General features: G+C 41.2%; 1 protein-coding gene across 10 annotated transcripts in view; it reads right to left on the reverse strand.

The window, feature by feature from the left end:
- Positions 1-7,107: 7,107 nt before the first annotated feature.
- LOC123588941 (integrin alpha-M-like) overlaps positions 7,108-26,138 on the reverse strand; it is a 44,145-nt gene continuing 25,114 nt past the window's right edge. For 2 of the 10 annotated variants that reach the window (XM_045460373.1, XM_045460367.1), the window contains exons 13-31: positions 20,140-20,280; positions 19,839-20,051; positions 15,539-15,669; positions 15,281-15,444; positions 13,031-13,185; positions 12,802-12,933; positions 12,221-12,294; positions 11,863-12,004; positions 11,649-11,771; positions 11,067-11,146; positions 10,723-10,806; positions 10,300-10,375; positions 9,678-9,785; positions 9,409-9,492; positions 9,161-9,274; positions 8,973-9,074; positions 8,637-8,747; positions 8,107-8,212; positions 7,108-7,817 (exon numbers count right to left, since the gene is read on the reverse strand). In XM_045460373.1, coding sequence (XP_045316329.1) covers positions 8,144-8,212; positions 8,637-8,747; positions 8,973-9,074; positions 9,161-9,274; positions 9,409-9,492; positions 9,678-9,785; positions 10,300-10,375; positions 10,723-10,806; positions 11,067-11,146; positions 11,649-11,771; positions 11,863-12,004; positions 12,221-12,294; positions 12,802-12,933; positions 13,031-13,185; positions 15,281-15,444; positions 15,539-15,669; positions 19,839-20,051; positions 20,140-20,280 — 2,103 coding nt within the window. In that variant the 3' untranslated portion in view covers positions 7,108-7,817; positions 8,107-8,143. Of the gene's footprint in view, positions 8,213-8,636; positions 8,748-8,972; positions 9,075-9,160; positions 9,275-9,408; positions 9,493-9,677; positions 9,786-10,299; positions 10,376-10,722; positions 10,807-11,066; positions 11,147-11,648; positions 11,772-11,862; positions 12,005-12,220; positions 12,295-12,801; positions 12,934-13,030; positions 13,186-15,280; positions 15,445-15,538; positions 15,670-19,838; positions 20,052-20,139; positions 20,281-26,138 lie in introns of all 10 variants that reach the window. The other 8 variants (XM_045460374.1, XM_045460372.1, XM_045460376.1 and 5 more) reach the window with 6 other exon arrangements.

The raw sequence follows: 26,138 nt of genomic DNA on the forward strand, positions 1-26,138 counted from the left end.
CTTCTTCTGGGTTTCCCTTGGAGGGAACATTTATACTTTCCATCTGAAGGCTCCATAATGCTGCCTCAATTCCCAGCCTTAGATTCAACTCACAAAGATGATCAGGAAAAGCTGGGCTGGAGTCCAAGCTATAGGAAGTCTTGACTGACCTTGGGCAAGTTAACATAACCTCACTAATCATCAGTATCCTCTTCTGCAAAATAGGAACAATAATATCCACCTCAATGGGCAGGTGTGAAGAATTTAATGAGAACTGAATTTACTTTCAGGGCAGGACTTCTCCAGCCCTGTCTGAGCTAGAGTCTGGTCAGCACACCCCTCAAAATACCATGGAAAATAGCGTGAACAATGGGCTGATTACACCTGAACTGTAACACATAGATCAAGGTGCTCTTAAATCAGAGAACACAGTGGCTTTCTGCCTACTCCACTCTGTGACTCAAAAAACTTCTAAATGAAAAAGTAAGTGCAAGAAAGGTATTCAAAGTTCTGGTTTTCCTTCCAATATTTTGATGTTTCTTTGTATTTGTCAATTATAAATAATTGTATCCTTTTCAAAAAAATTTTTCCATCATTTTTTTGATGCCTTGACTTTAATAGAGGCTCAAGCACAGCAGCTGTGCTGCACATGGGAGGGGCTGGGCTGGAGATGCTTGTGGGAATTAGGGGAGGGAGAATTCCAGAGAACAGGGGTAAGGCTGGGTCATCAGGCTTAGCTTCTGTATCTTACTCTTGACTTGGTAGCAAGATTATTCTCTTTTTTTATATATTAAATACAATTTATTGTCAAATTGGTTTCCATACAACACCCAGTAACAAGATCATTCTCAACAGGCAAATATATATATGGAAGAACATGGCAATCAATGCATTCAATTCATGTTTACTCAGAGGGGCCTTGGAACTTCAATGGGCAACAAGAAATGGGGGCAGATAAGGAGACCCATTTCAGCAATTGTTCAAAGTCTGTGCCAAAATGGGAATGCCCACAGAGAAACTGGAAAGGAGATCATTGTGGTTTGTTTGTTTTTTAATTGTAGTAGCTGGACCAGAGGATTGAGAAAATAAATGAAGACCAACAAAATGTCTGTTGATAAGCAAAGGCTATTTATTCAGAGCTTGCTCTAGCAAGAAATTCAGCCACCATCACTTGCATTTTGACAAATACCCAAAGGCAAGGGAGGAGGAGAGGATAGGCTTTATGGTATAAAAAGGGAAGTTTTCAGGTGTGCCCTGACTGGAGGCTGTTGGCCCAGGGAAGCTGGAGTGGATTAACTGGAAGGAGAACATCTTTTTTTTGGTTAGGGGAGCATATTTGGCTTTTCCTGGTTGGGCCTAAGTTGGATACAGCAACAAAAATTAGGGAAGCTGTCAGTTATTAATCAAGCCCTGGTCATTTTGAGCCAATTATTATATGGGTTATTGTTTGGCTTCCTGGACCAGTTGCTAAAGGTCTGACTTCCTACAAGTCTGACTTACAGGTGGCAAACCGGCTTCTTGGGCTGTTTATTATAGTTAATGGATGGGTTTCTTGGGCTGATTGCTACAGATTATGGGTCAGAGCTCTGTTTCTATGTATAGTCTGTCCATTATCCATTCATTCTCTCAAGATTTAGAAAATGTGAAGTAGTTACATATAGCCAGATACTATATGGTCCTGAAGAAATGCGTTGTGCTGTAGGGAAACAGACTTTTGAGAGCTCTGTCTTCTGGTGGAGGGAACAAGAACAGGAAGCCAGGAAAACCAAGATCATTCATTCATTCATTCATTCACCAAACACATATATTCAGCAATTGTTTGCTCTGTGTTCCAGATATTGTCATAGGGGTTCCTGCACTCCAGGAATGTACAGTGTCCAGGAATAAAAAAACAGGTTACTGACAGCATATGAGAGGTGAAGCTTCTCTTGGCTAGGCATTCAGGAGGATTTGGAGGAAGTGACATTCAAGCTGAGACAAGAGTCAAGTGAAGGAGGAAAGGAAGTGAGTTCTGGGCAAAGAATAAAGCATGGACAAAGACTGGGAAGTGAGAGGGAATGAAGGGGGAACAGATACATCCTGACCTGTCCTCAACAGGTCATGTTTAGGCTTTACATCCCAATGCAATTATTATTCACACTTCCTTTCACTTTTAAAAGGGTCCTGACTGGTCACGCTAGATATGGTGCATTTGAGAAATATGAGGTTGAGAGGGAAGGGAGCAGAAGGTGAGCTACAGAGGTAGGCAGTGACCAGATCACATAGGGCTTCAAGATCACCTTTAATCCAATGGACCCTAACCTCAGAGCAGGAGCGCTATATGGAGTGAACTGGAAAGCCATGTCCTGCCTGTTAATGGTGGCTCTACCTAGCTGCAGCCTCATGTTGTCTCACTCCCATTTTTCAATAAAAGCCATAAATTTGGATTTCTCTAAGAAATCTGCCAATTTTAAAATGTCATCAACTCAGGGCGACTCGGTGGCTCAGTTGGTTAAGCGGCTGACTTCAGTTCAGGTCATGATCTTGCAGTCTGTGTGTTCCAGCCCCGCGTTGGGCTCTGTGCTGACAGCTCAGAGCCTGGAGTCTGCTTCCAATTCTGTGTATCTCTCTCTCTCTCTCTCTCTCTCTCTCTCTCTCTCTCTGCCCCTCCCCAGCTTGCTCTCTGTCTCTCTCTCAAAAATAATAAACATTAAAAAATTTTTAATAATAAAATGTCAGTAACTAATCAAAAACAAATAAACAAACAAAACTATGTAGGCTAACTAAAACCTGAGGGCTATTACTCAGCCACCAAAAAGAATGAAATCTTGCCATTTACAATAACATGAATGGAGCTAGAGTGTATTTTGCTAAGCAAAATAAGTCAGTCAGAGAAAGACAAATACCATATGATTACACTCATGTGTAGAATTTGAACAACAAAACAGATAAACATAGGGGAATGAAATGAAAGAAAGAAAGAAAGAAAGAAAGAAAGAAAGATGGAAACCATTCCAGACTATTAACTATAGAAAACAAACTGAGGGCTGCTGGAGGGAAGGTGGGCAGGGAATGGGCTAGATGCGTCATGGGTATTAAGGAGGGCACTTGTTGGCATGAGCACTAGGTGTTATATATGTGATGAATCACTAGATTCTACTCCTGAAATCAATATTACTATAAGTTAAATAACTAGAATTTAAATAAAAATTTGAAACAAACAAGAATAAATAAGCTGTAAGTGAGTAAAAGCAATAGATTTTTTTTTTAATTTTTTTTTCAACTTTTATTTATTTTTGGGACAGAGAGAGAGCATGAACGGGGGAGGGGCAGAGAGAGAGGGAGACACAGAATCGGAAACAGGCTCCAGGCTCCGAGCCATCAGCCCAGAGCCTGACGCGGGGCTCGAACTCACGGACCGCGAGATCGTGACCTGGCTGAAGTCGGACGCTTAACCGACTGCGCCACCCAGGCGCCCCAAAAGCAATAGATTTTTTTAAAGGCTCTGAACTTTCCCTGGGGAGGGGAAATTCACACCATCAGGACACACATCTCTGGTAATCTCTCAAGACAGAGAAAGGAGAAATACCTTCCAAGTACCTTTCTCATGCATCTACAGGTGAAACAGGACAATTAATTTCTCTATGAGGTCATTTAGCTAGCATGAAGGACCCCACTTTTGTGATCTCAGAGGTTGGGGATAAATTCTGGAGACCAACCCAAGTGGGCTCATCAGGAAGATCCCACAGATGAAGAAAGTATTACTGATGCCTGTGACCAGCCTGAGAATGGATAGAGTGGAACATTCTCCAGCCCCGCCCCCCCCCCATTTTAGGTGCCAGTCATATCATAAGTCCTGACAAGAAGGAGGGGACTGAAATGCTAGAAACTGGGGTAGCAGCACTATCAGAATTTACCACAAGTTTAGTTTCTTTGACCAAGTATGTAAAAACTCTTGAGAAGGTAATGTTATTAGTTACAATACAGGGACGACTGCTGTGTTGAAGACTCAAAATACCAGTGCCTTAAAGAAGATTTCTCTTTCTTATAACAATATGAGATTATGGAGTCCATGGATAACATAGTGGTTCTACAGAGTTAGAACCCAAACTCTATCTCACTTTGGCATGCTTAAGTGTTGCCCTTGTCAGCAAAGTCTAAAATGGTGAATGACGCTCACACTTCAGTTGGTAAAAAGATGGTAAGGAGAAAAGAGGTACACTTCTTCTCTCAGAAGACCAGACTCCAAAGTTGTTCACTCACCCTACTCATATCCCATTAGTCAGAAAATAGCCACATGGCCATCATAGCTGTATAGGAAACTGGGAAATGTGCTCTTTAACTGGGTGGCCATATTTGTTATCCATTGTGGCATAACAAACTATTCCAAAGCAGAGTGGATTATTTCCCACAGTTCTGGACAGTTCTTTTGTTGGACTTGCCAGTGGCTGCAGTCATCAGATTCCAGGACTGGGCTGGAAGAGTCACAATGGCCTCGGGAATGCAGTTGTGCTATCAGCTGGGAGCCTTAGTCGTCTCTTCCATATGGCTGCTCATTCTCCAATAAGCTAGATGGGTATCAGCATGGTGGTGTGAGGGTGGGAGCAGAATCTGTAGTGCTTCTCATGGCCTAGGCTCTGGAACTCCAACACATCCCTTAAGCCACCACATTCTATTGGTCAAAGTAAGCCACAAGACCAGCCCAAATTCCAGGGAGTAGAGATAGGCCCTTCCACTTGATGGAAAGAGCACAATGTCCCAGTGCAAAGGAGTGGGATACAAAGAGGCACAATTCACTGGAGATTATAATTCTAACAATATTCCATGGTGGCCCAGATAAGAACCCTATTACTAAGTAAGAAAAGGAGGGTAGAGACTGAAGGGATTTATTTATTCTGAATCAAGGGACCCCAAAAAGTAAAATCAAAGGCAGACTTTCCTGGTTTGGCTGCTTATCATGAAAGATTTATGGCCCTGATTATTAGTAACATTATGGTCATGTTAAGAGAATTTGTCACTGGAAATTATTTCTTTTCCAACCCATCATAAAACTCCTATCTGGCTGAATTCGACACAAGCTTCCGATTCAATGATGCCAATGTGGACTCTGAGCCCACAAGACTTTAGCTGCTCATCCAAGAGCAGGTCCCTGCAGATACAGAGGCCCTCTTTCCTGGGGGCATTTAAGGACTTCTGCAGATATTAAGGTCATTTATCTTTTAACTTAAGAAAGGAAAAAAACATTTTTAATGGATTTTAAAGTCAGAAGAGAAAATTGTGTGGAATCATCTAAATGTGTATCTAAATCATCTAAATGTGTATGTGGAATCATCTGACATGTGTAATGGCACCCCCAGGATACAAAGGGCCATTGTCTCATTAGTCACTCTTTGATGACATCATATTGCACTTTGAATAAAATTAGAACTCCTCCACTCTGGCTTACAAAGTGCATCTGCCCAAGCTCTTGCCCACTCTCCAGCCCCATCTATGCTGTCCCCTAACTGGAACACTTCGGCCCCTACTTGATTCAGGTGTTGCTTACCCTGGGGTCTCTTCCCAAACCTTCCCAAACAGGAAGATTCCTTCCCTCTTCCTATCATATCTGGAACAGACTTCCATCTGAGCAATGATTTTCTTGCATTTCTGTTAATCTAAACCATGATTTTCTTGTATTTTGATGAGCCCCATGAAATTGTCATTTTTGTCAACATGTTGGCACTTTCATATGGCTCACCTAATATTATTATAACAGCTGAATAAAAGTCACTCTCCTGACACTTAACTCGTACCTGCTGCACACCCATTCCTGACTGCCCCTGCTGCACACCCATTCTTCAAAAATCATCAGGACAGTAAAGGAGGAAAGCTTTGGAACCAGACAGACCAGATTTGAATCCCAGCTCCATTCTAGTCCTATCTGTAATGACCTCAGGCCATTATGTGATCTCTCCAAGCCTCAGTTTTCTCATAAGTGAAATTCAGGTATATTAAATAGCAAAGTTATTAACTAGCAAGTGGTGGCTACTTAGCAGGACTAGTGTGAGAATTAGGATACATGCTGAAGCCAGAGTTGTGGCTACTGCACTGACAAAGGTATGGGAGATGGGCACTGGGGGGAGGGAAGGCTACCTAGAAACAGCTATCAAAACTTTACCTGTACACACCCTTGGTAGCAAGTGCTGTTGGTGCCCTGCCCAGATCCCTGTGGACCTTGCCAGGGGAGCATAGCCTCATCAGTCAGACTTCCAACTAGCAGCACCTGTTATCTCTTTCTCTGACCACCAGAGCCCACTCTGTCCTCATTCAGGACAGGCCAGAAGTGCCAGAGAATTAATGACTCCCTTCCCCACCAAGAGCAGACCTCAGCCAATAACTGCAGAATTGGTGGACAGTTCTCTTGAACAACACAGGTTTGAATTACCCAGGTCCACTTTTATGTGGATTTTTTCCAATGAAGATACATATAGTACTGTAAATGTATTTTCTCTTCATTATGATTTTCTTTTTCTTAAATTTTTTTTTTAATTTTTATTTTAAATAGGCTCCATGCCCAACATAGAACTTGGACTCATGACCCTAAGGTCAGGAGTCTCATGCTCTACTGATTGAGCCAGCCAGGCACCCCTTCCTTGTGATTTTCTTAATAACATTTTCTTTTCTCTAGCTTACTTTATTATAAGAATACATAAAATAATACAATATAATACATACAATATGTAAATTATGTGTTGACTATTTATGTTATGTCAGTAAGACTTAGTAATTAAGTTTTTGGGGAGTCAAAAGTCATACATGGATTTTCAACTGTGTGAGGGGTCAGTGCCCCTAACCTCCGTGTTTTTCAAAGGTCAACTATACATATTTCATCTCCTTCTGTCTTCAAGTGGGGCAATGTTGAGGTGTGCATTCTACACTGTCTCCCAGAAATCCCAGTAGGGTTATGCTCCAAGGGTTCAGAGTGGTCCCTCTTGAAAATGGATGACTTTCCTGGATGACTTTCCTTCCCAGCTCACATCCCTCCCCTATTTCTTGGGGCCACTGTTAAATAAACTTCTTTCACTCAAATTCTTATCTTGAATTTGTTTCTGGGAGAACCCAAACTTCTGAGAATATATCCTATAAATTATCTTTACACATATGCAAAAATTACATATATTCAATTTATTAATTCATCATTGTTTGTAGTTGCGAGAGGTTGGAAATAATATACCAAAAAGAAACTGGTTAAATACATCATGATCTTTCCATACAATGGGATACTACACAGCTGTATAAAAGAATGAAAAAAAAATACTTTGTCTTTATATAAAACATCTAAGCCATATTGATGAATAAAGCAAGATGCAAAACAGTATAAATAACACCTATTACCATTTGTGTAAAAAAGCTTATGTGTGTGTGTTTGCATATGCTTAAAATCTTTGTGAAGAAGACCCCAAAACACATAACCTTATAACCCCTTAGGAAGGACTTGAATGGCTAGGGGGACCAGGATGGAAGGGAAATTTTTCATCATTCATGCTTGGACAACTTTTGATTTTTGTTCTGTCGATGGGTTTACCCTTCCAAAAAATAAAAGTAATATTAAAATAATAAGTAAATGCATACATAAAAGGAGGTGCACCATTGCTCATTGGACCTTATGTAGCTCTAGTATGGAATGGAATGAGTGGACAGGCTCCTGGTGGCTAATCAGATCTTGGCTCCATCACAGCTCCTCCATGTGGTCTTGATCCAGCTGCAAAGCATCTTGCAGATATGTGTCCTCACCCATGAAAGAAGGTCTTGCTTCCTTCAGCAGGAACAGGATCTGTTACATTTCCCTTTATCTTCACCCACAAAATCTGCCATCACTTCTGTCAAGAGGAAGGCCTAATTGCACCTTCACCCACACACAAAGAAGCCTAAGCAATTCTCTTCTGCCTGAGAGGTTGTACTGACGGCACTCATCCCCATGCAAAAGACATCTGAGTCACACACACAACTCATGCACATGCTTGCACACACACTTGCACAAACACACACACACATGAATGGAAACCCAAGCAGTTCTTTTTCGACTGAGATGTTACCACCCCACTCTCCTAATAGCGGAGTCTGCCCAACAGCCTGGGGACCTGCATGCTGGTCTAACCAGAATCCTACTTGCTGCAGGAGAGGCCACTCAATGGGGAAGGAGCTGTTACTGGGGCTGGGCATTGGGACCAGCTTCACTCATCATGTCCTTGTACTGCCGTTTGAAGAAGCCAAGCTGTGGAGGCAAAGACAGAGGAGTAAGGGCCACCAAAGTCAGGGAAGTGGTGAAGGCCATGCAGAACAGGAGGGGAGACATAGGGGCCAGGAGGCACAAAGAATAATGTGACAGAGTGTAAAGAGACCTGGGGAAAGTGGGGCAGAGAAAGAGATGGCTTTGATGTTAGAGTCAGGAAAGTGAAAATAAATAAAACATACAAGGAGAAGGATTAATCCTTACATAGTGGTCATTCTGTACCAGGGACCATTCTAAGTACACTACATATATATTAACCCAATTACCTTCACAAAGTAGTATTTATATTCTCATTTCATAGCTGAAGAAACTGAGACTCTGTGACTTGGTGTGAGTTGAACCCAATAATGAGTTGCTGAGTAAGAAGCAGTGAGGATAGAGGAGAGCAAACAGGAAGAGGGGATACCTTGTACAGTCCAGCGGTGATGAGGGCCAGAAGCACCAGCCCCCCCACTGAGCTGCCCACTATAAGTGGTACAGGGTTGTGCACTTCATTTGGCTCCACTTTGGTTTCTATCTGTAGCAGGGGGAGGGAGGGTACATCAGGGGAACCCCAAATTTCTAGGGGTTCCCCAGTCAGACCTTCTGCCCCCACTTAACCCAATGACTGGCCCCTCCCTCTGCCCTCACTCCTCCTCCCACTCCTCCTCCTCTGTCTCTTTCTAGCTCTTTACCCAGAGATCTCCACAAGCCCAGCCTCAGTTCCTACCTCCAATAGTCCCTCTGTGCCAAAGATAGATACCTGGGCCCTCAGAAATGCCTCCTGTCCTGGAAGCAGGGCAAACTTCGAATCATCATACAAGACCTCTGCCGTGGTCACAACCTGAAGGTAGTTTGCTGAAGTCTACAGGAGAGAGTAGATTGAATCTGGACCCATGGGCCCTCTGAAATATCATGTCCATGCCCAGCTGAGTCCTGTCCCTCACATACCTTGATATACCAGTCAAATGAGAGTTTGCCTTGGAGGGTAATGTTGACTTTTTCCTGGATGCTGAAGGATGGGATGTCACACTGGATTCTCTGGCAGACAGCAATGGAGCAGTTCTGGGGAAGGGAAGAAAGGGGAGAAGTGACTAAAGAAATTGGATGCAAAAATGCTCATGCACCCAGCCCACTCAGTTGACAGATGGTATTGAGCATCAACAAGGGGGACAGTGCTGGGTCTGGCTTATTCTTACCACCACTGGGGCCCTCTTAAGCTCTGCCATGAAGTCAGAGAGAGGGGGAGAATTCTCCGTGGTGTTGCATGTTCTGGAGAGGTTCTGAGGAAAAGAGACACCATGAGAATAGAGAGAAATGAGGGTTTGTGAATCCAGGCTTAAGGAGGCTGAAATGGCCTAAGTCCAGGAGAAGGTCAAAGTCTCTCCAAAATAAAACAGAGATTTTAGGAAAGACAAGGGCTATGGAGGGAGGAGTTAGGACACTTCTCAAGCCCAGCTAGGCTTACCTGGGAAAGGGTGACCTGGAGGTTGTGCCACACAGCCACCTGGTTCAGCTTGATAGGCACCCAGAAGACCACAATGATGGGGAGGCTCCTCTGTCCCAAGTTGTTGACCTGCACAGTGGGAAGAAGGCAGTGGACTTCAGAGCTCTGGCCTTTCCACTTACACCAGCAACCAGAATCAGTCTTCCCACTCCTGACACCCCAGTACACTTAAATAAGTCCTCACAGACCCAAGCAGCCTGCCTCTTGATGCTTTCTGGGATGCAGTAAATTGTAGCACTTAAACACACATTCAAGACCCAGATAGGTTGGTAATAAGTGGTGTCTCTTCCACTCACTAGTGGGGACAATGTGGCCATGTTCTGTTAACTTCTCTGAGCCTCAGTTTCTCCATCTGTGAACTGGAGATAATGATAGTGCCTCCTTCAAAGACTCATTGTAAGGATAAAATGAGGTGTGTGTGTGTGTGTGTGTGTGTGTGGTTCTGTGTGTATAGGGTGAAAGTAAACTTGGAAAAGAGCCCAGAACATAGTAGGCACCTGAGGCATGTATCCCATCATTATTTCCCATTATTGCATTCCCAGCACATTGATTTCCCTCCCTGTCATCCTTCTCAGCTCCCCACCTCATACTGGTGCTTTATACTGTGGCTGGTCTTCTCTGAGGCTATGAAGCTGAGATATTTGGTGGAGACTTCATGGCTGATGGGAGAAAGAAGAAAGTACAGGAGGTGTCAGGACATCAGAGGTGTCCTGAGAAGTAGTCTTGGGCTAAGTATGTAAGGGAGTGAACAAGTACATGGGTAATGCTGTCCTGAGAAGGTGCCAGTGGGGCGGTAAGCAGGGGGGGATGTGTGTCAGACACACAGGATGTGCTAGCTTGGGTTACACACACACATATGCACACAGGCACAAATACACTCCCAGGCACATATAAACTAGACACATATACACAGGCACTCGTGTGCATAGACTCACACACACAAATACACAATGGGTCACGTCCAGCATAATGGTAAAGGCAGAGCTAAAGCCCTAGAAGCCAGCACCTGGTGACCACCACGAAGACAGTGTATTTCACAGGCAACTCCAGTTGGAATTCAGTTTTGTTGGTCTTAGTTGTGTTGTTCTCACTAAAGGGAAAGAGAGAGCTTTCCTGTGTATATTTCCACTAAATTATAATCTCTGTAAGGGCAGGAACCACAGCTGTCTTGTCCATCACTGTCTCACCAGCACTGGGCACAATGCCTGGCACATGGTGAGTGCTCAGTTGGTATTTATTGAATGAATGAATAACTGACTAAGCTGAGGAGAGAACCAGTGGGGAGAGGGCAGTGGTCCATCCTGGGCAGGGGGTTGGGGCCTCAAAGGGGGTAAGATAGGCACAGCACACCTGGTCACATTGGCCTTGAGTAGTAGTCTGTTTCCAAAGAAAGCATCAGATTCCACACCAAATGTGATATTAAAGGTGATCTGGAGTTAGAGAGAGGAGAGACAGTGAAAAGAATAGAAGAAACAACTTAAATGTCTATCAACTAAAGAATGGATAAATAAAATGTGGTGCTTCCATACAACAGGATACTATGCAACAGTAAAAAGAAATAAAATATTGATAGATGCTGCAAACATACATGAGAAGTGTCCAGAATAGGTGAACCTAGAGACAGAAAATACATTAGTGGTTGCCTAGGGCTTGGAGAAATGAGAGGACTAGAATTGATGGCTGAGGAGAGCAGCGTCTTTTCTCAAGGTAATAAAATATTCTAAAATTGATCATGGTGATGAATATGTAACTCTGTGAACATACTAAAAAGCCACCCAATTGTCTGCTTGAAATAGGTGAATTGTATGGTATACAAATTGTATCTCAGTAAAGCTATTTTTCAAAACAAAAAAGGAGCCTCTACTTTTAAAAAATAAGAAAAGAATTCAGAAAAAGACAAAAGAGAAAGGGAGAGGGGGACAGCAGCCTGACCTCTGAGTAGTTTGGGAAGATGGGGTGGCTTATGTTGCAGCTGCTATTCTTCAAAGCCTCGGGCCCATTGGTGGAGTCTTCAGACTCACAAGTCAGGCGCCATGGTCGCTGTGAGCGCTGCTTCTGGAAGGCAAGGGAGACAGAGATGGTGATGTGAACCAGAACCTGTGGGGACAAGGAAAGCAAAGTCAGAGCCTGAGAAGGATTTGACTACCTGGGTCACTGACATCCTCCTATAGGACAGGCCAGGTGGGTAGAAGAAGGTAACTTGAGTCCTGTAGGAGTCCTCGCCCTGGTTTCTCACAGTCAATGTCACATTCAGGTCTCGGGGACCACCCACCACCAGGGTATCCAGACTGTGGAAAGAACAAGCCAGGCCGTGAGACGCTGAGGCCCTCCATGTGGCAAGTCTACTCTGGTGGCACAGACTCTTGGAGAGAGAAGACAGTGGATGGGGCAACCACACAAACACCTCCAAAGCAGCTGCTATGTTCCAGGCTCCCTCAGAGGCCAGAACAGAGCACCAGGTTGTGGTGCAGGTTTTCAGGTAGCAGTGAGGAAAAGAAACTCACCCCATAAAAGTGAAGGTGATGCTGAGGTCATCATGGCAAATGTTGTCACTGCCACAATTCTGCTCAAAAGGAAACTACAAAAAAATAAAGTATGATGAAAGAAAAGGAAAGAATAAAATGAAACAATAAAATATTGAGCTAGAGTGTATTATGCTAGGTAAAATAGGTCAATCAGAGAAAGACAAATACCATATGATTTCACTTATATGTGGAACTTAAAAAAAAACAGATGAGCATATGGGAAGGGGATGGGGAGAGAAGAGAGGGAAACAAATCACAAGACAATCTTAATGACAGAGAATAAACTGAGGGTTGATGGAGGGAAGTGAGTGGGAGATGGACTAGAAGGGTCATGGGTATTAAGGAGGGAACTTGTGATGAACACTCTATGTTGTATGTAAGTGATGAATCACTCAATTCTACTCCTGAAACCAATATTGCACTGTATGTTAACTAAAATTTAAGTCAAAATAAAATAAAATATTGAAATAAAATTATGTGAAATGAAATAAAATGTTCTTCAACAATCTTGGCCTCTGGTGTCTTCCATGACCCTGAAGGACCCCAACTCCAGAACTCACCGAAGCTGTGAAGAGTCTCTGAGCATCCACAGCCAGCACTGGCTGGAGGTTCCCGAATAAGGACAAGGGTTTCCCCACCAGAGAGAAGTTGAAGTGCAGGATGATGGGGTTCACTGAATCCTCTACACAATACTGAGAGATAGTAGGGGGTTTGAGGGTTTGCCCTCCTTAGATTCCCAAACCCACCCCATGCATGGAGGACCCAGGAGTGTGGCCAACCCTTGCTCACCGGTAACAGTAGCTTTAGGGTCTCACATTCTCGATTCAGCCTCAAGATTCTTGTCTGTCTGCGTGTGCTGTTCTTTGTCTCATCAAAGACAACTCGGGGATGTGGGAGAGTTGGCTCCAGAGCCAAGTCATATGTGATGTTGCTCTGAATCTCTCCTGAAGGGGCAGGGCAGCATGGTAGTGAGGATCCCAGCTTTGGAGTCAGACAAGCATGAGTTTGAGGCCCAGCTCTACTTTGGGCATGCTACCTGACCTCTTTGAGTCTCCATTCCTTATTTTTTTAATTTTTTTAAGAGAGAGAGAGAACACAAGGGAGGGGCAGAGAGAGGGAGAGAGAGAATACGAAGCAGGTTCCATGCTGTCAGCACACAGCCAGCTGGTTCGAACTCACAAACCTTGATATCATGACCTGAGCCCAAGTCAAGAGTTGGATGCTTAACCGACTGAGCCACCCAGGCACCCTGTCCATTCTTTATTTTTAAGTTGAGGAAGATAATTGTACCTTCTCAGTGGTGAAAATGAAATGAAATAGTGTCTATAAAGCATTTATCACAGTCCTGCCACACAGAAAGTACTCAAAAAATAGTAGCTATTCTGTTACACACTAGAAAACTAAGTATATTTTTCTGGTTGCGTTTAACTTCTTTCTCTTTGTCATTGGCATTCAGTAATTTGTGCCTTGGAATGGTACAATGTATGTCATATACATTGGTATAATGTACTATGGTATGGTTTCCTTTATATTTATCTTGCTTTGTTTTGGCAGAGAATCTTGATGTCTTTCATTAGTTTAAAAAAATTGTTACTGGGAACCCTGGGTGGCTCAGTCAGTTAAGGGTATAACTCTTGATTTTGACTCAGGTCATGATTTCACATGAGCCCCACTTCAGGCTTATACTGACAGCTTGGAGTCTGCTTGGGATTCTCTCTCTCCTCTCTGCCTCTCCCCCTGCTTGTGCTCTCTCTGTCTCTCTCTCCCTCTCTCTCTCTCTCTCAAAATAAGTAAATAAATTTAAATAAAAAAGAAAAAATTTTCCCTCTATTTTGTTGCTTCTTTCTTATTCTCTCTCTTCTTTCAATTTCAAATTACGTTTATTAAATTTTTCACCATGCTCCATATGTCTTACGATTTTTTTCTGTATTTTTCATCCTCTTTTCTCTGTGTGTGTTAATCTAAATACTCTCAATTGATTTACCTTCCAGTTCACTAATTCTTTGTTCCACTTTGAACCTACTATCAAATCTATTTATTGAATTCTTAATTTAAGTCAGGGTATTTTTCAGTTCTATAGTTTCCATTTTACTCTATTTTATGAATTCCAGGTCTTTTCTGAAGTTCTCCATCATTTTCTCTTTTTTTCTTGAAGATATTAACTGTAGTTGTTTTTTAGATTCCTAATAACTCCAATTTCTGAATCACCTGTGGGTCTATTTCTATTGTCTATTGTTTCTCTTAGTTGCTGGTCTGAATAGACATTGTTCCAATAGAAAGACCAAGTTGCTTACCAATACCCCTCTAAAATTTCTGTTTCCCCAGCACTAGGGAGCTGAACTTCTATACAACTCTTTGGCTGCTGTCTTCTACTGAGTTTCTTAGAGTATTGATCTAGACATACATTGCTGATGAAGTCAGCCTATGACTTGAGAGGAATTTATATGTAGGTTTGGGGGCACCTTCTACATGATTCTCTACTCTCCAACATTTTTATATTAATGTCTAGCCATGCAAGCTGCCCCAAACTGACTACTGTCTCCTCAGCCTAGTAAGATTACTGTTAGAAACCTAATTTTATTCCCTCATTTCTCTCTAGTACCATCATTATAATTCCCCCACACCCAGCACAATGCCACTCTTTCAGATTAGAGACAAGGAGAAAGTCAAGTTAGTTGTGATAAAATGCCATGCCTAAATGTTTTCTGAACTTGTGTTTAGCTTCATCAACTCAACCTGCCCTTTAAATGAGTTATCTCTTGACTTAAAAAAATCCTGGTTATTTCACAGATGTGGGGCCATTGTTTCTCTGGAGAACTGAGAGAATAAAGGAGTGCCACATGCTCACTTCTGGTGAGGTTTTCTGGGCCTCTGTACCCAGTCAGGGAACTGTCTTCTCACTCCAGCCACGCTTTGAAAAGGCTGTAGAAGCCTGTGGAAGTTTGCTCTGGACTGCCAGAAGGCTGGGAAGACTGCACTGGGACACCCATCAATATCTCCAGTTATTTAACCCTTTCAGACTTACCTACCCAGCCTCACCTTCTCTTAGCCTGTCCCGTGTATTCTTGCGGACATGAAGGCAAACTCTAACCTCCCCAGCAGTCTGACCTTTCACCACCTTTGCACGACATTCAAACACATTCCTTGCCACTTCTTTGGGTGTGAACTCCATGGTCACCTCAAGTCTCAGCACAGGCTGGGATCTGTAGGGACACCAGAGGACCATCAGGGGCCTTCAGACAGCAAAGCCACTCCTGAAAGGGAAGATATTTGGTGTGCTATAAAAGAATTTCTTACCTAAGCAGCAGTACATGGCCTTGGGCTCCTATAGCCAGGTCCACCAGTCCATCCATTGTGAGGTCCTGGCCCCCACTCAGTGACTGACCAAAATATTGTAGTGTGGGGGAGAGCTGGGAGCCTTCAATCCGCTGAAGGTAGAAAAGAGGAGAGAAAGGGAGTGGGAAAGAATAGGGAAGTGTGTAACTCGGTTACCCAGAGTGACCCAAGAGGACAGATTGTCTGGGTTCCACTCAAGTCTCATCTCTTATAACTTCTCAGGGAATTAGGGCAACCATTCAGCTTTAGACCACAGCCTTGAGATGACACCCAAAGTTTCCATCAATCACCTAGGTTTTCCAGGACAAAGTTTTACAGGAAAGAAATTACAGGGGCACCTGGGTGGTTGAATGTCCAACACTTGATTTTGGCTCAGGTCAAGATCTCACAGTTCGTGGGACTGAACCCCACGCCAGGCTCTGTGGTGACCATGTGGAGCCTGTTTGACATTCTCTCTCCCTCTCCCTCTGCCCCTCCCTTGCTCATGTTCTCTCTCTCTCTCTCTCTCTCTCTCTCTCAGAATGATGAAACATCTAAAAAAAACTTTTAAAAAAAGGAAAGAAGTGACATAGCATGCTATTTGACTCACCTAATATCGTTGACATGTCAAAATAATGCAAACACTGAATATCAATCTACCAAAATTCTCATATAAATGTAAGGAGTGGGGCAAAGAGGTAAAAGGGCCGAGGGGGCAAGCTCTCTGAAAGAGAGCTCACCTCTCATAGAGGGAAGTCAATGCTAAAATAAAAGTCAAGAAGCAGCAAAATAATAATCTTATTGGGGAGTATAGACAATAATTGAAAAATCTGAAATAAAGTTTCCTCAAGAGAAGGGAAAATGAAGAGGAAGCTGCAGTGTGAGTGTGGTGATTGTTATTTTTCATAATGAGATATAAGAACAATTTTTACTCTTTAATCTATGTGCAAGAATAACACTGAAAGAATAACAACCAAATAAAAAGAAAATTTAAAAGTGATCTTGTCATGTACTTAATGCCACTGAATTTTACACTTAAAATGGTTAAAATGAAAACTTTTATGTAATATATATTTTACCACATTTTTTACAAATTTTGTTAACTGAAAGGAAGGATGAGGACGCATGGGATGCTGGGTATATGCTATATCTAAATCTAAATGGTGCTTACTTGGGTTCACAGATATGTGAAAACTCATCACTTAAGATTTATGTGTTTAGTGTATGTATATTATACCTCAACGTTTTTTGAGAAAAATTTATTGTATTCTGTTTGGAGGAAGTTTTGTTTTGTCATTAGCTATAAAGTAAAATTACACAGTTGGGAGATCCACAGCATATTTACTTATCCAAACACTGACCAACCTTATCCTCAATCATAAAGAAAAAAGCAAGTAAAAAAAAAATACATACAGTAGAAAAGGATAAGATAGTAAACAGTAGAAAAGGAGAGGATAATCCTTTTGGCATTTGTTTTTAATTCCTGGGTCTGTGGGGTGTGTGTGTGTGTGTGTGTGTGTGTGTACATATAAAGCACCCTCCCCTTACCTTTGTTTTCCTTTGCAAAGTGAGTTATGATGCAGATAAGGAGAGGGAACTAGGGCTTTCACTGTTTACTTTAGATTAATAAATTTATATGAGCATGTCAAGGTTTTATAATAAAATAAAGTAAAATCAGAGCCTTCACACTGCATTGACACAGAGAAGCAACAGGTGTCAGTGAAAAGAGGCCTAATTACAATATTCATACAATTGTGTGTGGAAAAAGGCTCCCTGGTGCAGAGAGAAGTGGGTTAGGCAGTGCTTCTTATCCCTGGCAGCAACTAACAAGTGTCTTAAAAATACTGGGGCCTGCATCTCATTCTATTCCATTTATATGAAATTCTAGAATGGGCAAAACTCATTTATGGTGGAAAATAATCAGGACAGTGCTTTCCTCTGGAATGGAGTGGGGTCAGAAATTAACTGGAAAGGGGCAGGAGGGAACTTTCTGGAGTGGTGATTATGTTCTATATCTTGATAAGGGTGTGGGTTACACATGTGTATGCATTTATCAAAATCACTGAGTGGCAAAGGATTTGCACATTTCCTGTCTGTAAACTTTATCCTAAAAACAACAGTAAGCAAATATTGAATTCTAGTTAATGATAAACATACTGAACTATTTAGGGGCATTGCAACTTATTTTGAATTAGAATTTTAAAATTCATCAAAAATAAGATGGACAATGGCACTGGGTGGCTTAGTCAGTTAAGCATATGACTCTTGGTTTTGGCTCAGGTCATGATCTCATAATTTGTGAGTTCAAACCCCATGTCAGGCTCCACGCTGACAGCACAAAGCCTGCTTGGGATTCTCTCTCTCTCTTTCTCTCTGCCCTTCCCCTGCTCATGTGCACACACACTCTCTCTCTCTAAACAAAAACTTTTTTTAAAAAGTAGTTTAAAACAACAAGATGGACTGATGGATGGATAGAAGTAGGATGAATAAAGGTTTGATCTGTGATAACATAAATTTAGTCAAATGTTCATTGTAGATTCTAGGTTGTAAATATATGGGTGTTCATTGTACAATTCCTTCACTTTGTTGTGAATTTGAAATTTTTCTAAATAGTGCTGGAAAACTCTACTGATAGCTGGCACACTGCCCCAGACCAATTAAACTGGAGCTCTTATTAGCAGAGCCCAGGCATCTGTGCCTTTTAAGACCTTAAAGTAATTTTATTTTTTTACTGTTTATTTTTTTTTTTGAGAGACAGAGACAGAGCATGAATGAGGGAGGGGCAGAGAGAGAGAAGGAGACACATAATCCAAAGCAGTCTCCAAGCTCTGAGCTGTCAACACAGAGCCCAATGCAGGGCTTGAACCCACAAACCGATCATGACCTGAACTGAAGTCGGACACTTAGCCAGCTGAGCCATCTAGGTGTCCCAAGGCCTTCAAGTAATTTTAATGCGTTCATAGGATTGAAACTCTGGTGTGAGGGATTTGGTAGAAGCGATGGGGAACAGAGAGAAAAAGAACATAAGAAAAAGGTAAGGCTGGAAAAAAGTCAGAGATCCAAGGGTAGAAGACCAGATGGTCTCAGCTGGCAGTGATGGGAGAGAACCAGACTCTGGGATCCCTCCAAACAATGGGCTCCATCTAGCAAGAAGCAAGGAGCCATTTTAGAGAGGAAACCAGTTGTGGTGACCAAGATTTCAAGTGACCAACCATCAAGATGGACTACATAATTTGCAGGACCCAGTACCAAAACAAAAAACAAAAAACAAAAAAAACAAACAAAATGCAGAACACCCTGTTCAAAATTAAGAATTTCAAGACAGCATGAACAGAGCATTAAACCAAGTGCAGGGCCCTTCTGTGTGGCTGTATAGGTCACCAACCCATGAACATGTAGTCCTGTAGGGTGACCAACTGTAGGGGTTTCCTGAGATTCAAGACTTTGAGCACTAAAACTGGGACAGATCTGAGCAAACCAGGACTACTGGTCACTCTACCAAGATTGAGATTCAGACGAAAGGAAAGCCTGCATCCCAACACTCCCAGCCAACCACTTACCACCTCTGAGCCTTAATCTCCTCATCTGTGAAGAGGGGGTGATTGTGCCCCCATGCACCTCCTATAGTTGTGGTAAGAATTTCTATGAAGTGTGTTATTATTTTTGAAGATTCTAAAATTCCAGTACTGGGAGAATTGATCCGGCAGCTCTGAGGATGCTGAATTAGAAAGGGAAAGGGGCACCTGTGTAACTCAGTTAAGTGCCCGACTTCGGTCATTATCTCACGGTTTGTGGGTTTGAGCCCTGTGTTGGGCTCTGTGCTGATGGCTCAGAGTCTAGAGCCTGCTTTGGATTCTGTGTCTCCCTCTCTATGCCCCTCCCCTCTCTCAAGAATAAATAAAACATTTTTTAAAAAATTAAGAAAGAGACAGAGGGGCACCTGGGTGACTCAGTCGGTTGAGCGCCAGACTTCGTCTCAGGTCATGATCTCGTGGTTCATGAGTTCAAGCCCAGCATGGGGCTCTATGCTGACAGTGCAGAGCCTGATTGGGATTTTCTGTCCCCCTCTCTCTCTGCCTCTCCCCCCACTTTCACTGTCTCTCTCTCTCAAAAATAAATAAACGTTAAAAAAGAAAGGAAGGACACTAAGGAAGAGAGAGAGAGAAAGAAACAAACAAGGAAAGAAAGAAAGAAAGAAAGAAAGAAAGAAAGAAAGAAAGAAAGAAAAGTACATATCAGCAAAGAGGATACTGTCATGACAGGGACAGTGACCTGGCCTCACCTGGCTGTGGGAAGGGCTAATGCCCGGTCTTGAGGTTCCATGAAATAGGTAAACAGCACCCCGGTTCTCCTGCTCTCCTGGGGCCCCAATGGCCACATCTGTCAGCTTGTCTCCATTCACATCTCCCAGCGCTGTCAGGGCTGCCCCAAAGCGGCCCCAGGGGTGACCCTGCACCCCATGGAGAACAGTCTCACACTGCCATCTAGCCCTCTGCTGAACAAAAACAGTGTCAGGTCCCAACCTGGGCAACTCCCAGCTCATACCCAGGCCCCACCCAGCCCAGACCCCATCAGCTACTCACCCCCCGAGGCAAGGGGCACACAGACACCTGGCCCCCCCTTGTCGGCTCGTAGTAATGGGGGGCCCCAATAAGGACCAGGTCAGAGCTGCCATCTTTGTCCATGTCCACAGAGCAGAGGGAGGCCCCAAAGTAGGAGCCAATCTGAAAGAGATGAGTCCAGGATCACACATATATCTCTTGCCACCAAAATCAAAGTGTGAGTGTTTTCTTCCTGTGAAGAAAAATAATTTCAGCCAGGGAAAGTCCTTTGGAGCAGATGTGATCTTCCATATGATTCAAATTCTCATTTGAGTGTACTGCTAGCTAGAGAAAAATATAGAGTTGATGGGCATTGGCTGAGGATTTACCCCAAATGGTGTTCCAAGGAGATGATTAATATACCAAAGAAAAAGTTGGATTGGAAACTATACAGAAAAGCCTGGAAGAGCACACAGGATATCTTTGCAATATATTGTAAATCTCTGTGGGTGGGGATGGGGATAAAAAATTCAAAGTTGATTGTCCTGCTAGTAAGGAATCAACTGGCTTAGATTAAAAATAACTATTGCTACAGGATTTTTTTGCATGATATTGAGAAGTACTGTCTATCTTTTAAAATAATTTTTAAAGTATGTTCTAAAAAAATATGTTTAATGTCAATATGTAGAATTCATCAAGATTCATCCTTTTATTCATTCATTCATTCATTCAACAGCAAGTATTTGCTATTTGCTAAGCATAAGTCTGTGTAGTGGAAAAACAGTATCCTCCAGAGCTCTCAGTATAGCAGAGTGGAGCAGAGGGAAATAGTAACAGATAAACAGGGAGGAGTATTTAGCAATTTCAAACGGGGGCAAGTTCTAGGAAGGAAAAGTGCAGGGGACGTCACACATGACTCACTGCAATCTGATTTCTGCCCCACACACAATTGAAGGAGACCTCACTAATATCCCAATAAAGGCATTTAAGCTTTAACCTAAAGTCAATAGGATTTTTTTGTCTTTAGGTTAAGTTGATTAGGGTATAACTGGCATACAATAAAGTTCAAGCTTTTTTTTTAAGAGAGAGAGAACACAAGCAGGGGAGAAGGGCAGAGGAAGAGAGACAGAGAGAAGCTTAACCAGGCTCCACACTCAGCGAGGAGCCCAACATGAAGCTCGATCCCACAACCCTGGGATCATGACCTGAGCTGAAATCAAGACTCTGACACTTAACCAACTGAGCCACCCAGACACACCTATTTCAGCCTTTTTAGTATAGTTTTATAAGTTTTGAAAACACATAAAGTCATGTAACCACCACCAATGATCAAAATATATAAGTTTCACCACTCCCAAAATATTCCCTCATACCCTGCTGTAATCAACTGCTTCCTTCAAACACCAACTCCTGGCAACCACTGCTCGATTTTCTGTCCCTATAGTTTTGGCTTTTCCAGAATGTTATATATATGCCATTATATAGTATGTAACCTTTCACGTCTGGCTCCTTTCACATATAATAAAGCATTTAAGATGTAGTCATGTTGTTCTGTCTATCAGTAGTCCATTCCTTTAAATTTCCAGTATTTCTGATATTCCATTGTATGGATGTACCACAGTTTGTTGATTCATTTTCCAGTTGAGGGACACTTGGATTGTTTCTAGTTTTTGGCAATTATGAATACCACCAGTAGAAACATTCACATACAGTTTTTCATGTATACATCTCTTTTTATTTCTCTTACATAAATACCTAAAAGTGGGATTACTAATATGGTAACTGCATATTGAACTTTATAAGATATTGACAAACTGGTTCCAAAGTAGGCATGCTATTTTTCATTCAGATGGCAATGTTTTAGTTATTGCATACCCTTGCCGGTACTTGGTATTACCAATTTATTTCCTTATGTTAATCATTCTAACAGGTATGCAGTAGTATCTCATTGTGGTTTTAATTTGCATTTCCATAATGATTAATGACATGCGATTGCTAATCAGAGAGAACAGAGTTCCCGTACTAGAGACTGGATAGCTGGGTTATGCCATTTTCACCGCTCCCACGCATGAACAACAATCCACCCCAGTAGGCTAGCAGCGCCATCTAATGGAGAATGGAGATGTTACACTGAGTCCCGCCCAACTGGGTCAACCTCACTCTTCAAGAACACAAGTCTCACCGCCTGCTTAGTTTATGGACTATAAAGTGCTACATGGTCTAATGTATAGGGGAAAACAAAGTAATATCAGTCCTATTTCAATCTGTTAGTAGATCCATCTGTTCAATTTTCTTTCTTTCTTTTTCTTTGTTTTTTCTCTTTTACACTATTCTTTTTCTTGAATAAAGAGAAAAAAATTCATTTTTATTTTCAATTTCTATTAAAAATATTTTTCTTTAATTTTTTACTATATTTTTTGTTTTTATGTAAGTTTTCTCAAATTCTATTTTACTTCCATCATTTTATTTTAGTCTACTACAGTGTACTCACTTTTTCAAATTTTCAAATGATTTTTTTCTCTTTTTTCTTTTTTGTTTCTTTTCTTTTTCTTGAATACGTAAAGAGAAAATTTCATTTCCATTTTTACTTCTTATTAAAAATGTTTTTGTTTAATTTTTTCCTACTATATTCTTTACTTTTGTGTAAATTTTTTCAAATTCCATTTTCCTCCCATCATCTCATTTTAGCATACTTCACTGTATTCATTTTTTCAAATTCTCAAACGATTTCCTTCCCCTCACTTTTTTTCTCTAATCTGTCAAACCACTGTCAACACCCAGACCAAAATACACCTAGGATCTAGCATCATTTATTAGATTTGTGTGTGTGTGTTTTAATTTTTTAATTTTAATATTTTTAACTTTAATTTTTTTATTTTAATTTTTCTACCTCATTAATTCATTTTCTCCATTCAAAATGACAAAATGAAGGAATTCACCCCAAAAGAAAGAGCATAAAGAAACAACAGCCAGGGATTTAACCAACACAGATACATGCAAAATGTCTGAACTAGAATTTACAATCACGATAATAAGAATACTAGATGGAGTCAAAAATAGATTAGAATCCCTTTCCATGGAGATAAAATGAGTAAAAAAAAAATAGAATGAAATTAAAAATGCTATAACTGAGCTGCAATCATGGATGGATGCAGTGGCGCCAAGAATGGATGAGGCAGAACAGAGAACCAGCGATACAGAAGACAAACTTACAGGGAATAATGAAGTAGAAAAAAAGAAGGAGATTAAGGCAGAAGAGTATGATTTAAGAATTAGAGAAATCAGTGACTCATTAAAAAGTAACAACATCAGAATCATAGGGGTCCTAGAAGAGGAAGAGAAAGAAATAGCGGTAGAAGGGTTATGTGAGCAAATAATAGCAGAAAACTTTCCTAACCTGGGGAAAAACACAAACATCAAAATCCAGGAAGCACAGAGGACCCCCATTAGATTCAACAAGAACCGACCACCAAAAAGGCATATCATAGTCAAATTCACAAAATACTCAGGCAAGGAGAGAATCATCAAAGCAGCAAGGGAAAAAAAAAATCCCTAACTTACAAGGGAAACAGATTAGGTTTGCAGCAGACCTATCCACAGAAACTTGGCAGGCCAGAAAGGAGTGGCAGGATATATTCAATGTGTTGAATCAGAAAAACATGCAGACAAGAATTCTTTATCCAGCAAGGCTGTCATTCAAAATAGAAGGAGAGATAAAAAGTTCCCCAGACAAACAGAAGTTAAAGGAGATTGTAACCACTAAACCAGCCCTGCAAGAAATTTTAAGGGGGACTCTCTGAGGGGAGAAAAGATGGGAAAAAAAACATAGATGATAGATAGAGAAATAAATAAATAAATAAATAAATACCAAAAGCAACAAAGTTTAGAAAGGACCAGAAAACACCACCAGAAACTCCAACTCTACAAGCATCATAATGGCAATAAATTCATATATTGCAGTACTCATTCTAAACATCAATGGACTCAATGCTCCAATCAAACGACATAGGGTAACAGAATGGATAATAAAACAAGATCCATCTATATGCTGTTTCCAAGACCCACTTTAGACCTAAAGACACCTTCAAATTGAAAATAAGGGGATGGAGAACCATCTATCATGCTAATGGTCAACAAAAAAAGCCAGAGTAACCATACTTATATCAGACAATCTAGAATCTGCATCTAGAGATGCAGAAGGACATTATATCATAATCAAGGGTTCTATCCACCAAGAAGACCTAACAATTGTAAACATTTATATATATATATATATATATATAAATATATAAATAAATGAATCACAAACATAAAGAAACTCATCAATAGTAATACCATAATAGTAGGAGACTTCAACACCCACTCATAGCAATGGATAGATCATGTAATCAAAAAATCAACAAGGAAACAATGGCTTTGAATGACACACTGGACCAGACGGACTTAACAGATATATTCAGAATATTTCTTCCCAAAGCAGTAGAATATACATTCTGCTCCAGTGCACTTGGAACTTTCTCCAGAATAGACCATATACTGGGACACAAATCAGCCCTAAGTAACTACAAAAAGATCGAGATCATATGGTGCATATTTTCAGACCACAATGCTATGAAACTTGAAATCAACCACAAGAAAAATTTGGAAAGGTAACAAATACTTGGAGACTGAAGAACATCCTACTAAAGAATGAATGGGCTAACCAAGAAGTTAAAGAGGAAATTAAACAGTATATGGAAGTCAATGAAAATGATGACACCACCACCTAAAATCTCTGGGACGCAGCAAGGCGGTAATATGAGGAAAGTATATAGCAATTCAGGCCTTCCTAAAGAAGGAAGAAAGATCTCAGATACACAACCTAACCTTACGCCTTAAGAAGCTGGAAAATGAACAGCAAATAAAACCCCAAACCAGCAGAAGACAGGAAATAATAAAGATCAGAGCAGAAATTAATGCTATCGAAATCAAAAAAACAGTAGAACATATCAGTGAAACCAGAAGCTGGTTCTTTGAAAGAATTAACAAAATTGATAAGCCACTAGCCACTTTGATCAAAAAGAAAAAGGAAAGGACCCAAATAAATAAAATCAAGAATGAAAGAGGAGAGATCACAACCAACACAGCAGAAATAAAAACAATAATAAGAGAGTATTATGAGCAATTATATGCCAATAAAATGGGCAATCTGGAAGAAATGTACAAATTCCTAGAAACATATACACTACCGAAACTGAAACAGTAAGAAATAGAAAATTTGAACAGACCCATAACCAGTAAGGAAATCGAATTAGTAATCAAAAATTTGCCAAAAAACAAGAGTCCAGGGCCAGATGGCTTTCCAGGGGAATTCTACCAAACATTTAAGAAAGAGTTAACACCTATTCTCTTGAAGCTCTTCCAAAAAATAAAAACAGAAGGAAAACTTCCAAACTCTTTCTATGAAGTCAGAATTACCTTGATTCCAAAACCAGACAGACACCCCACTACAAAGGAGAAATATAGACCAACTTCCCTGATGAACATGGATGCAAAAATCCTCAACAAGGTATTCGCCAACCAGATACAACAATACATTTAAAAAATATGTTCACCACGACCAAGTGGATTTATACCTGGGATGCAGGGCTGGTTCGATATCCACAAAACAATTAGTGTGATTCATCACATCAATAAAAGAAAGGACAAAAACCATATGATCCTCTGAATAGATAAAGAGAAAGCTTTTAACAAAATACAGCATCCTTTCTTGATAAAACCCTTCAAGAAAGCAGGGATAGAAGGAGCATACCTCAAGATCATAAAAGCCATATATGAATGACCCAACGCTAATATCATCCTCAATGGGTAAAAACTGAGAACTTTCCCCTTAAGGTCAGGAACAAGACAGGGATGTCCACTCTCGCCACTGTTATTCAACATAGTATTGGAAGTCTTAGCCTCTGCAATCAGAAAACACAAAGAAATAAAAGGCGTCCAAATCAGCCAGGAGGAGGTCAAACATCCACTCTTCGCAGATGACATGATACTCTATATGGAAA

Source organism: Leopardus geoffroyi, chromosome E3 (genome assembly GCF_018350155.1).
Source record: "Leopardus geoffroyi isolate Oge1 chromosome E3, O.geoffroyi_Oge1_pat1.0, whole genome shotgun sequence".
Taxonomy (NCBI): domain Eukaryota; kingdom Metazoa; phylum Chordata; class Mammalia; order Carnivora; family Felidae; genus Leopardus; species Leopardus geoffroyi.